Raw genomic sequence first — 12,306 nt, forward strand, 5'->3', positions numbered from 1 at the left:
TGTGTGCGTGTGTGTGTGAGCTCCAGAACGCAGCGCGAGTGCCTCTGTGACACGTGTGTGTGTGTGTGTGAGCTCCACAACGCAGCGCGAGTGCCTCTGTGACACGTGTGTGTGTGTGAGCTCCACAACGCAGCGCGAGTGCCTCCGTGACACGTGTGTGTGTGTGTGAGCTCCACAACGCAGCGCGAGTGCCTCTGTGACACGTGTGTGTGTGTGAGCTCCACAACGCAGCGCGAGTGCCTCCGTGACACGTGTGTGTGTGTGTGAGCTCCACAACGCAGCGCGAGTGCCTCCGTGACATGTGTGTGCATGTGTGTGAGCTCCACAACGCAGCGCGAGTGTCTCTGTGACACGTGTGTGTGTGTGTGAGCTCCACAACGCAGCGCGAGTGCCTCTGTGACACGTGTGTGTGTGAGCTCCACAACGCAGCGCGAGTGCCTGTGTGACGCGTGTGTGTGTGTGTGAGCTCCACAACGCAGCGCGAGTGCCTCCGTGACACGTGTGTGCATGTGTGTGAGCTCCACAACGCAGCGCGAGTGCCTCTGTGACGCGTGTGTGTGTGTGAGCTCCACAACGCAGCGCGAGTGCCTCCGTGACACGTGTGTGTGTGAGCTCCACAACGCAGCGCGAGTGCCTCTGTGACACGTGTGTGTGTGTGAGCTCCACAACGCAGCGCGAGTGCCTCTGTGACACGTGTGTGTGTGTGTGAGCTCCACAACGCAGCGCGAGTGCCTCTGTGACACGTGTGTGCATGTGTGTGAGCTCCACAACGCAGCGCGAGTGCCTCCGTGACACGTGTGTGTGTGTGAGCTCCACAACGCAGCGCGAGTGCCTCCTTGACGTGTGTGTGCATGTGTGTGAGCTCCACAACGCAGCGCGAGTGCCTCTGTGACACGTGTGTGTGTGTGAGCTCCACAACGCAGCGCGAGTGCCTCCGTGACACGTGTGTGTGCGTGTGTGTGAGCTCCACAACGCAGCACGAGTGCCTCCGTGACGTGTGTGCGTGTGTGTGAGCTCCACAACGCAGCGGGAGTGCCTCCGTGACGTGTGTGCATGTGTGTGAGCTCCACAACGCAGCGCGAGTGCCTCTGTGACACGTGTGTGTGTGTGAGCTCCACAACGCAGCGCGAGTGCCTCTGTGACACGTGTGTGCATGTGTGTGAGCTCCACAACGCAGCGCGAGTGCCTGTGACGCGTGTGTGTGTGTGAGCTCCACAACGCAGCGCGAGTGCCTCTGTGACGCGTGTGTGTGAGCTCCACAACGCAGCGCGAGTGCCTCTGTGACACGTGTGTGTGTGTGAGCTCCACAACGCAGCGCGAGTGCCTCCGTGACACGTGTGTGTGCGTGTGTGTGAGCTCCAAAACGCAGCGCGAGTGCCTCCTTGACGTGTGTGTGCATGTGTGTGAGCTCCACAACGCAGCGCGAGTGCCTCTGTGACACGTGTGTGTGTGTGAGCTCCACAACGCAGCGCGAGTGCCTCTGTGACACGTGTGTGTGTGTGTGTGAGCTCCACAACGCAGCGCGAGTGCCTCTGTGACACGTGTGTGTGTGAGCTCCACAACGCAGCGCGAGTGCCTGTGACGCGTGTGTGTGTGTGAGCTCCACAACGCAGCGCGAGTGCCTCTGTGACGCGTGTGTGTGAGCTCCACAACGCAGCGCGAGTGCCTCTGTGACACGTGTGTGTGTGTGAGCTCCACAACGCAGCGCGAGTGCCTCTGTGACACGTGTGTGTGTGTGAGCTCCACAACGCAGCGCGAGTGCCTCTGTGACACGTGTGTGTGTGTGAGCTCCACAACGCAGCGCGAGTGCCTCCGTGACACGTGTGTGTGCGTGTGTGTGAGCTCCAAAACGCAGCGCGAGTGCCTCTGTGACACGTGTGTGCGTGTGTGTGAGCTCCACAACGCAGCTCGAGTGCCTCTGTGACACGTGTGTGTGTGTATGTGAGCTCCACAACGCAGCGCGAGTGCCTCTGTGACACGTGTGTGTGTGAGCTCCACAACGCAGCGCGAGTGCTTCCGTGACACGTGTGTGTGTGTGTGAGCTCCACAACGCAGCGCGAGTGCCTCTGTGACACGTGTGTGTGTGAGCTCCACAACGCAGCGCGAGTGCCTCCGTGACACGTGCGTGTGTGTGAGCTCCACAACGCAGCGCGAGTGCCTCTGTGACACGTGTGTGCATGTGTGTGAGCTCCACAACGCAGCGCGAGTGCCTCTGTGACACGTGTGTGTGAGCTCCACAACGCAGCGCGAGTGCCTCTGTGACACGTGTGTGCGTGTGTGTGAGCTCCACAACGCAGCGCGAGTGCCTCTGTGACACGTGTGTGTGTGAGCTCCACAACGCAGCGCGAGTGCCTCCGTGACACGTGCGTGTGTGTGAGCTCCACAACGCAGCGCGAGTGCCTCTGTGACACGTGTGTGCATGTGTGTGAGCTCCACAACGCAGCGCGAGTGCCTCTGTGACACGTGTGTGTGAGCTCCACAACGCAGCGCGAGTGCCTCTGTGACACGTGTGTGCGTGTGTGTGAGCTCCACAACGCAGCGCGAGTGCCTCTGTGACACGTGTGTGTGTGAGCTCCACAACGCAGCGCGAGTGCCTCTGTGACACGTGTGTGCATGTGTGTGAGCTCCACAACGCAGCGCGAGTGCCTCTGTGACACGTGTGTGCATGTGTGTGTGAGCTCCACAACGCAGCGCGAGTGCCTCTGTGACACGTGTGTGTGAGCTCCACAACGCAGCGCGAGTGCCTCTGTGACACGTGTGTGCGTGTGTGTGAGCTCCACAACGCAGCGCGAGTGCCTCTGTGACACGTGTGTGTGTGAGCTCCACAACGCAGCGCGATTGCCTCTGTGACACGTGTGTGTGAGCTCCACAACGCAGCGCGAGTGCCTCTGTGACACGTGTGTGTGTGAGCTCCACAACGCAGCGCGAGTGCCTCTGTGACACGTGTGTGTGAGCTCCACAACGCAGCGCGAGTGCCTCTGTGACGCGTGTGTGTGAGCTCCACAACGCAGCGCGAGTGCCTCCTTGACGTGTGTGTGTGTGTGAGCTCCACAACGCAGCGCGAGTGCCTCCGTGACACGTGTGTGTGTGTGTGAGCTCCACAACGCAGCGCGAGTGCCTCCTTGACGTGTGTGTGTGTGTGAGCTCCACAACGCAGCGCGAGTGCCTCCTTGACGTGTGTGTGTGTGTGAGCTCCACAACGCAGCGCGAGTGCCTCTGTGACTTGCAGCGTCTCTTTCCAGATCTTTCTGTGTGTGTGTGTGTGTGTGTGTGCGCGCGCGTGCGCACGGCCTTTAGGAACGGTCGGGGCCATGGCTCAGGGGCAGTCTGGCTAGCTCAGCTCCTCTCCTCCCCCCTTCCCTGCCTGCCCTCCACTCCACTGTGCACAGGGCGCCTGTGGAACGGGGCTGATGCGGGCGGGGGGGGGCGGGGGAGGGGGGCAGGCTCAGGCACCGATGCCACAGTGTCCGCTGCCTCACCTGAGGCTGGCGGCCGGGGCCGCGGAGCGGGCGGCTGAGGCCCGGCGGGCACTGGGGCAGACGGGGGGCTGGGAGGGGCTGGGAAGACAGCGGGAGCGGAACAGTGGTGTCCTGGGTAGAGTCCACAGAGTGGGGGGCGCGCCCCCGGGGGGACGTGTTCAACAGGAGGCTGGATCCGCCCCCCCCACCCCACAGGCTCCCGCACACTGCCGGCGGTGGGCATTTTGATTTGCACCTCTCTGCTTCTCTGGGGTGTCTGGGCAGGAGGCCCGGTCACCTCCCTGCTGGCCACCTGTCCCTTGGGAGGACATGCCGTTCCTAGGGGCTCCCTGGCTGCGATCCTCCGTCATCCCCAGCGCTCCCGGGCTGGCCTTTGTTTTGTCTTGTTGTAGCTTTGGAGGTGCAGCCCGCGTCCCGCACCGGGGGCACCGGGGGCCCTGTGGGGCGCCCAACGTGAAACGTCGCTTCTGCTCTCGCCACACAGACACCGACTTCCCTCAGGTCTCTCCTCATCCCGCGTTCCATTCTACTCAGCAAAAGCACCGCTGTCTCCATTTATTTCTAAAAATACCCCCTTTTTCTTCCTTTTCCTTCCCTTGTAGTCTGGGGGTGGAAGCCACGGCCTTGCACCCACTGGGCCGGCACTGTGTTCTGAGCTGCCCCCCCCTCCACCACCCCCCCCCCCCACTGCTCTCCACAGGTCTAGAACTTGGGGTTTGAGTTTGGGCTGAAGTATGTTCGTCGTTGTGCTTTATACGTGACTGGACGGTAACGGGGGAGGGGCCGGGCTTGCTGTTGGCTCCGACACCGTGCTCCGTGGGCCGGGGGCCCCGTGCAGACGTGGCCTGAGACCCTCCTTCACGCAGCACCTCCTCCTGGGATCCATCGCGCTCCGCACTCTTCGGTAGGGGCCTGGCCACACCAGCGGACGGAGCGAAAGGCCTGGATACCGGCACCTTAGTGGCTAGGGAATCTGTTTGGTGTTTCTGCGCATGGCAGATATTTCTTTTCTTCTCCAAATGCTGGGGTAGAACCCAGATGGCCATACCTGCTAAGCGAGCACGCTGCCATTAAGATCAGGTGTAACTGATACACCATTTTCTCCTTCGTTCCGGTCTCTGGCTGGGCACTCGTGTCTCACGCCTGCACTCTTAGCTCCTCAGGAGGCTGAGAGCTGAGGACCATACTTCAGAGCTAGTCTGGGCAGGAAAATCCATGAGACTCTTGTTTTGGTTTTTTTTTTGCCAGTCCTGAGGCTTGGACTCAGGGCCTGAGCACTGTCCCTGGCTTCTTTTTGCTCAAGGCTAGCACTCTGCCACTTGAGCCACAGCGCCACTTCTGGATGTTTTCTGTATATGTGGTGTTGGGGAATGGAACCCAGGGCCTCATGTATACGAGGCAAGCACTCTTGCCACTAGGCCATATTCCCAGCCCCCATGAGACTCTTAACTCCAGTTAACTGTCACAAAGCCAGACGTGGAGCTGTGGCTTAAGTGGGACAGTGGGACCGTGCCCGGGTCCTACCAGCACCAGAAAGAAAAACACCCCAAAACTACTTCCCCACACGACTTTCAAAGCAGCTCATTGCAACTCCTAAAAGCCCCAGTGGGTTTGGCGCCGCCTCTGGGCCGGAGCCTCAACTGGGATGCTGTGAGCTCAGTTTCCTCGGGGCGCTAGCTCGCTGCGCCGACCTCTGGCTGCCCGTGGGGAGCGGCCGGCCGTGCGGGTGCAGATCCCCACCAGTCCTGCCTCCGTGGAGCCGAGAGGCCACTGCCGCAGCGACCTCAGGGCCCCGCCAGGCGGCCCAGGCTGGGGGCCCTGCGGCTTGGGCGGCGGTGCTTCCTCAAGCCGCCGCCTCTTGCCACAGGCTGGGAGCCTTGGTTTCTGAAGTGTGCCCACTGCTGGTCTCTAGAGCCTTCTGGAGCCCAGAGCCGGCTGCTAAGTCCGGGTTAGGTCTGCGGAATACCGGGTCCCCTGTGGAGGCGAGGCCCGTGCTGGAGCCTGGGCCCGGGGTGGGGGGGGAGGGCAGCCTGTGGACTCGCCGGCCACACAGCCTCCCTGGGGGTCTAGATCGGCGTTGGGTCTGTCTCCTGCCCCGTCCGCGTGGACCCGCTCCCTCTCTGCCGGGCTTGGGCTGCGCTGGAGGCGTCCTGTGTTTCGTCTCTTCATCCCGGTCGCCTTGGCCGCATACACGCTCAGGCCACATCCTAAGCCAGCTCCTTTCCCTCTCCTCACGGTGCCCGGCCTGGGTGCCCACCGGGGCCTTGGCCAGAGCCAGCTCCTTGTTGCGCCTGCACCCTGTCTCCGCTGCCCCAGCCAGCAGTCCTGACCACAGCCTCCCCCCGGCCTGCACACCGCAGGACATGGCCCCCGGGACAGCCTCGGGGCCCCCGGTCCTAGGACCCCCGCCGCACCCAGAGGCACGCCCGACGCCTGTCGCGTCAGCAGCGGCCACGCTAGAGCCCGTGCAGCTGGGCCGGGCGAGGCCGCAGATCTGCGGGCAGCTGGGGTCCGCAGGCGGGGCTGGAGGGCGGCGGAAGCGCCCCGGCGCCGGCCCAGTCCGCCCCGCCCCGCCGTGCTCCGGAGGAAGGTTTGGGCCAGGAGGGGCCGGGACAGGAGGCCTGGAGGTCCTGGGGGTCCTGGGGGTCCTCCTGGCCGTCCGCCCTGGCCTGCGAAGGAGAAGCGGGGGTGAGGGCTAGCGCAGCCCTGTGAGCAGGTGGGGGGACCCGCCCCTGGGCTGGCGCTCCAGGCTGACCGTCCTTTCCCCTGCCCACAGGAAGCCTGAGAAGGGCGTCCAGTACCTCATCGAGCGCGGCTTCGTGCCCGACACCCCCGTGGGCGTGGCCCACTTCCTGCTGCAGCGCAAGGGCCTCAGCCGCCAGATGATCGGCGAGTTCCTGGGCAACCGGCAGAAGCAGTTCAACCGCGACGTGCTGGAGTGAGTGCTGACCAAGGGGGGGGGGAGGGAGGGAGGACTCTGGGCGTGGGGGATGTGAAGGAGGGAGAACTCGGGGCGTGGGAGGATGTGAAGGAGGGAGGACTCGTGGCGTGGGGGGACGTGAAGGAGGGAGGACTCGTGTGGGGGGACGTGCAGAGGGAGGACTCATGGCGTGGGGACGTGAAGGAGGGAGGACTCGTGGTGTGGGGACGTGCGGGAGGGAGGACTCGTGGTGGGGGGACGTGAAGGAGGGAGGACTCGTGGTGGGGGGACGTGAAGGAGGGAGGACTCGTGGCGTGGGGGGACGTGAAGGAGGGAGGACTCGTGGTGTGGGGACGTGTGGGAGGGAGGACTCGTGGCTTGGGGGGACGTGAGGGGGAGGACTCGTGGCGTGGGGGACGTGAAGGAGGGAGGACTCGTGGCGTGGGGGGGCGGGAGGGAGGGAGGACTCGGGGCGTGGGGGGACGTGAAGGAGGGAGGACTCGGAGCGTGGGGGGACGTGAAGGAGGGAGGACTTGGGGCGTGGGGGGGCGGGAGGGAGGGAGGACTCGGGGCGTGGGGGACGTGAAGGAGGGAGGACTCAGGCATGGGGGACGTGGAGGGAGGACTCGTGGCGTGGGGGGGACGTGAAGGAGGGAGGACTCGGGGCGTGGGGGACGTGCAGGAGGGAGGACTCGTGGCGTGGGGGGACGTGAAGGAGGGAGGACTCGTGGCGTGGGGGGACGTGAAGGAGGGAGGACTCGGGGCGTGGGGGGGCGGGAGGGAGGGAGGACTCGGGGCGTGGGGGACGTGAAGGAGGGAGGACTCGGGGCGTGGGGGAACGTGAAGGAGGGAGGACTCGTGGCGTGGGGGGGGCGGGAGGGAGGGAGGACTCGGGGCGTGGGGGGACGTGAAGGAGGGAGGACTCGGGGCGTGGGGAACGTGAAGGAGGGAGGACTCGTGGCGTGGGGGGGCGGGAGGGAGGGAGGACTCGGGGCGTGGGGGGACGTGAAGGAGGGAGGACTCAGGGCATGGGGACGTGGAGGGAGGACTCGGGGGCGTGGGGGACGTGCAGGAGGGAGGACTCGGGGTGTGGGGGGACGTGGAGGGAGGACTCGTGGCGTGGGGGGGGCGGGAGGGAGGGAGGACTCGGGGCGTGGGGGGGGCGGGAGGGAGGGAGGACTCGGGGCGTGGGGGACGTGAAGGAGGGAGGACTCAGGGCATGGGGGACGTGGAGGGAGGACTCGTGGCGTGCGGGGACGTGCAGGAGGGAGGACTCGGGGTGTGGGGGGACGTGGAGGGAGGACTCGGGGCATGGGGATGTGAAGGAGGGAGGACTGACCCAGCCACTCCTGCCAGTCACACTCACAGGTGAGGCCAGGAGCGCACACGGCTGCCACGCGCACACATGGCCGGGCGTGCACACAGCTGTTTACACTCACACACAGAGCTAGGCACGCACACCACTGTCACACTCACACAGAGCCAAGCACACAGACAGCTGCCACACACGCACGGGCCGGGCACGCGTCCAGCTTCACGCTCACGCACGGGGCCGGGCACGCGTCCAGCTTCACGCTCACGCACGGGGCCGGGCACGCGTCCAGCTTCACGCTCACGCACGGGGCCGGGCACGCGTCCAGCTTCACGCTCACGCCACGGGGCCGGGCACGCGTACAGCTTCACGCTCACACACGGGGCCGGGCACGCGTACAGCTTCACGCTCACACAGGGTGCCGGCGGGCATGAGCGGTCCCGCGTGCTCCGGGGGGCTTCCTGGGCCCCTGCTCCGCCTCGGGGGTCAGGCCACGCCATGGCCTCGTGTCCACACAGTTCACACAGCCCTGAATGCCGACGCACATCACGCTCCACACACGCCTGAGGGAAGCCGGGCTGGCGGGCCGCACGGCCCACCCAAGCTAACGTGCGCGTGCCGCCACACGGCACTCCAAGCTAACGTGTGTGTCCCGCAGACGCACCAAGGCGGACGTGCTTACGCGTGTGCTGCCCCACGGGCGTTAGGCGGCGGGCGCGTGGCGGGCTCCAGCACGGGCTCCGGCGCGGGCGTTAGGCGGCGGGCGCGTGGCGGGCTCCGGCGCGGGCGTTAGGCGGGGCGCGTGGCGGGCTCCAGCGTGGGCGTTAGGCGGCGGGCGCGTGGCGGGCTCCGGCGGCGGGCGTTAGGCGGCGGGCGCGTGGCGGGCTCCGGCGCGGGCGTTAGGCGGCGGGCGCGTGGCGGGCTCCGGCGCGGGGCGTTAGGCGGGCGCGTGGCGGGCTCCAGCGCGGGCTCCAGCACGGCGCTGCCCCTCCGGCCGGGCGCACCGCCGTGGGTCTTCCCGGGCTCATTTCCGTGCCCCTCACTGGAGCTGCCCGCGGCGGCGGCGCGACCCCCTCCGCTCTCGGTCTGCGTGCGTGGGGAGGGCCGCACTCCTGGGCGGCAGGGCACGGTGTCAGGGAGCCCAGGCCCTGCCCCGCAGCCGCCCCGCAGGAGCCGCCCGGGCTCCCGGTCACAGGAAATCCGCGCTTTGTTCTCGTCAGAAAATAGCGATGGCCTGCGGAAGCCCCGGCCCGCCCGCCCCGCCAGCAAGTCTGCCCGCGGGTCCTAGCCCCGCCCCCCCCCCGTAGCAACGGCCCCCTAAGTGCCCCCCAGGCTGTGGGCCTGAGGCCCGCGCCTCCTGCTCCAGCCGAGGGCGCCGAGGCGCGGGTCACCCCCGCCGCTGCCGCCCGCCGCGAGGGGGCCGTGGGGGCCGCGCCAGGGCAGAGGCTCCCGTTACCCCTCGGTGTCCCTGGAGCGTCGCCCGTCCACCCCGGCTTGGCCGCAGGCCCCTCCGGGCCAGAGCCCGCCTGCGGTGTGCGGGGCCGGGCCGCCTCCTGCGGGCCTCTCCACCCTGCAGGGGCCGTGGGCGGACGGGGCGGCACTGGTGGTCCCCGCCTCGCGGGCTCGTCTGCTGACTGCGGTGCCCGAGGGGGCGCCGGGCCTCCGCCCCGCCCCCGGGGAGCGGCGCCCGCTTCTCACGCCCGCCCTCGCCTCTGTTCCAGCTGCGTGGTGGACGAGATGGACTTCTCTGCCATGGAGCTGGACGAGGCGCTCAGGAAGTTCCAGGCACACATCCGCGTCCAAGGGGAGGCCCAGAAGGTGGAGCGGCTCATCGAGGCCTTCAGGTCAGCCCGTGAGCGCCGGCGGCTTGGGGGGCGGCGTGGGCGCGGGCCTGGGGTCCCTCAGGGTCAGCCCCGTGGGCGCCGGCGGCTTGGGGGCGGCGTGGGCGCGGGCCTGGGGTCCCTCCGGGCAGCCCTGTGGGCGGCTTGGGGGCGGCGTGGGCGCGGGCCTGGGGTCCCTCCGGGCAGCCCTGTGGGCGGCTTGGGGGCGGCGTGGGCGCGGGCCTGGGGTCCCTCAGGTCAGCCCCGTGAGCGGCTTGGGGGGCGGCGTGGGCGTGGGCCTGGGGTCCCTCCGGGCAGCCCTGTGGGCGGCTTGGGGGCGGCGTGGGCGTGGGCCTGGGGTCCCTCCGGGCAGCCCTGTGGGCGGCTTGGGGGGCGGCGTGGGCGCGGGCCTGGGGTCCCTCCGGGCAGCCCTGTGGGCGGCTTGGGGGGGCGGCGTGGGCGCGGGCCTGGGGTCCCTCCGGGCAGCCCTGTGGGCGGCTTGGGGGGCGGCGTGGGCGCGGGCCTGGGTCCTCTTCATGTAGAAGCGTGGCCGTGGGGGAAGGCTGCGTGGCGAGGGGGCGGCTTCCTGGAGGAGTTGGCACCGTGCGGCCCCTGCCCCGCAGACCTAGTCACCTTGCCACCATCCTCAAGGCCCCCAGGGGCCCCCCGGACGCAGGAGGACCCGGAGGACGGGCGGGGGAGGGGAGGGCTCAGCTGCTGTAAGGAGGCCGGTGGCGCCCACGTGGAGTGAGGCAGAGGGGCCTCCCCACGGGCTGCGTGCCCGGCCCTGTGCCTGCACGTCAGGTCCTCCCAGGCCAGCGCCCCAGGGGCAGGAACAAAGCTTCGGGGTGCTCCCCGAGGGGCCCTGGCCAGCTGCCTTTCCCCTCAGCCAGCGGTACCTGCATCTGCAACCCCGGGGTGGTGCGGCAGTTCGGAACCCGGACACCATCTTCATCCTGGCCTTCGCCATCATCCTGCTCAACACCGACATGTACAGCCCCAACGTCAAGCCCGAGCGCAAGATGAAGCTGGAGGACTTCGTCAAGAACCTCAGAGGTGGGGCCCGGCCCCGGTGGCGGCGGCGGGCGGGGAGGGCGGGCGGGCGGGCGGGGCGGGCGGGCCCTCGCTGCAGGGAGGCGGGCTGCCTCTCGCGGGGGGCCTCCCGAGGCAGGGCGTTTCAAAGGGTACAAAAACGCCTTCACCAGGCAGGACCCCAGGAGCCAGCCACGAGCCCCGTGCGGAGGGCAGGGTGCCCCTGTGCTTCCGCCGTCAGCCGGGGGGGCAGCTCCGGGTCACCCCTGCGTGCCCTGGGAGGAGGAATGGGGGGTCCTGCCTCACTCCTGGGCAGCTCGTGCCGCAGGGCTGAGGGCGGCCCTGGGAAGAAGACTGACGTGCCTTCCTCTCAGCGCGAGGCCACACGGGTGAGCGCCCGCACCCGGCTCCCCCGCGCTGCCTCCGTGGGCACGGAGGGGCCAGACACTCGCAAAGGAGGCGCCCAGAGCATTATTCCTTGCTTCGTGCCTTCTGGTTTTTGTTTGGGTCGTCTGAATTTTTTTGCCAGTCCTGGCACTTGAACTCAGGGCCCGGGCACGGCCCCTGGGCTTCTTTGGCGCAAGGCTGGAGCTCTCTCCTTGAGCACGGCTCTGTGTGTCTGCGGTGCCGAGAGTCCGCGCGGGCTTCGTGCACGCCGGGCCGGCACGCCACCGCCAAGCCGCCGCCCCGGCCCTCCTGCGGCCTCGAGTGGGTGTGACCTTCCCGTAGCCCACGGCCAGTCACTCCTCGGTGTTCCACGTGAGCGTCACGTCAGGTCCCGGCAGAGACCCGCGCGTGCGCCCTCCGCACGCCAAGGAGGAAGCCGAGCGCTCCTTCCGCAGGCGCACGGACACCCAGAGGGTCGCTGTCCACCGCTAGAGATGACGCTGACCTGGAGAGGTGCCTGGCCAAGAGTACACAGACACCTCCCGTGCCGGGGAGGGCCGCGGCGGCCGCGCCGCCCCTTCTCCACGGCCCGACGCCTCACCCTCTCGAGAGCCGGTCCCCCAGGGCCGCCCATTCCGGGTGCATGCGCGGTAGGAAGTCTAAGGTCCTGAGGCGGGACCTGGCCCCGTCGCCATCTTGGCCCGCGTCTCCCTTCCCGCAGCGGCAGTACCACACAGGTACCTGTAGCCAGAGGACGCCTCTGACAGGCGCTGGAAGCGGCGCCTCAGCCTCCCGCCCGTGGCCTGTGGGGGGCGCCGAGGGCCAGGCCGGCCCAGCCGCGCCTTCGAGGCCCTGCAAGGCTGCAGGCCCCCGGGCGCCCGAGTTGCGAAGGACAGCCAGCTCAGAGGGGACACACGTGGGACTTGGTTCTCAGTCTGCCGGCCTGAACTCAGCCTCAGGCAGGCCCGGCACCCGGCCTCAGTTTCCCCCTGTGGAGCGGGAGCCTGCCTGCCCACGTCACAGGCCGTCTTTCCCTCGGGTCTGGCTTCATGTTCTGGACCCATAACTGCCTAGCTGCGAGGCCCGGGCTGCTCGTGGCCTGTGGCTCTCGGGAGTTGTTAGAAGCTCGCCCCTCGGGTGGAGCCTGGACCCGGCGGCGGCCTCACCCCCGGCCCTGTGCCCGCAGGCGTGGACGACGGGGAGGACATTCCTCGGGAGATGCTGATCGGGATCTACGAGCGGATCCGAAGCGCGAGCTGAAGACCAACGAGGACCACGTGTCCCAGGTGCAGAAGGTGGAGAAGCTCATTGTGGGCAAGAGCCGGTACGTGCTGGGCCCCGCCTCCCGGGCCCCCC

At 68.0% G+C, this 12,306-nt stretch overlaps 1 protein-coding gene and 1 long non-coding RNA gene across 2 annotated transcripts in view; one reads left to right on the plus strand and one right to left on the minus strand.

Annotated features, from left to right (window-relative positions):
- Iqsec1 (IQ motif and Sec7 domain ArfGEF 1) overlaps positions 1-12,306 on the plus strand; it is a 54,198-nt gene that overhangs the window by 31,659 nt on the left and 10,233 nt on the right. The window contains 7 exon segments of the mRNA XM_048356343.1: positions 6,256-6,417; positions 9,433-9,555; positions 10,421-10,430; positions 10,432-10,462; positions 10,465-10,587; positions 12,137-12,196; positions 12,199-12,278. Of these exon segments, the coding sequence (XP_048212300.1) occupies positions 6,256-6,417; positions 9,433-9,555; positions 10,421-10,430; positions 10,432-10,462; positions 10,465-10,587; positions 12,137-12,196; positions 12,199-12,278 (589 nt within the window).
- LOC125358857 lies at positions 3,976-12,000 on the minus strand. Its single transcript, XR_007212411.1, has 4 exons — positions 11,845-12,000; positions 5,220-5,228; positions 4,528-4,530; positions 3,976-3,987 (listed from the first exon to the last, which is right to left on the minus strand). It is a non-coding gene; the product is annotated as an uncharacterized LOC125358857 (long non-coding RNA).

This window comes from Perognathus longimembris, chromosome 10, assembly GCF_023159225.1.
Source record: "Perognathus longimembris pacificus isolate PPM17 chromosome 10, ASM2315922v1, whole genome shotgun sequence".
NCBI lineage: Eukaryota > Metazoa > Chordata > Mammalia > Rodentia > Heteromyidae > Perognathus > Perognathus longimembris.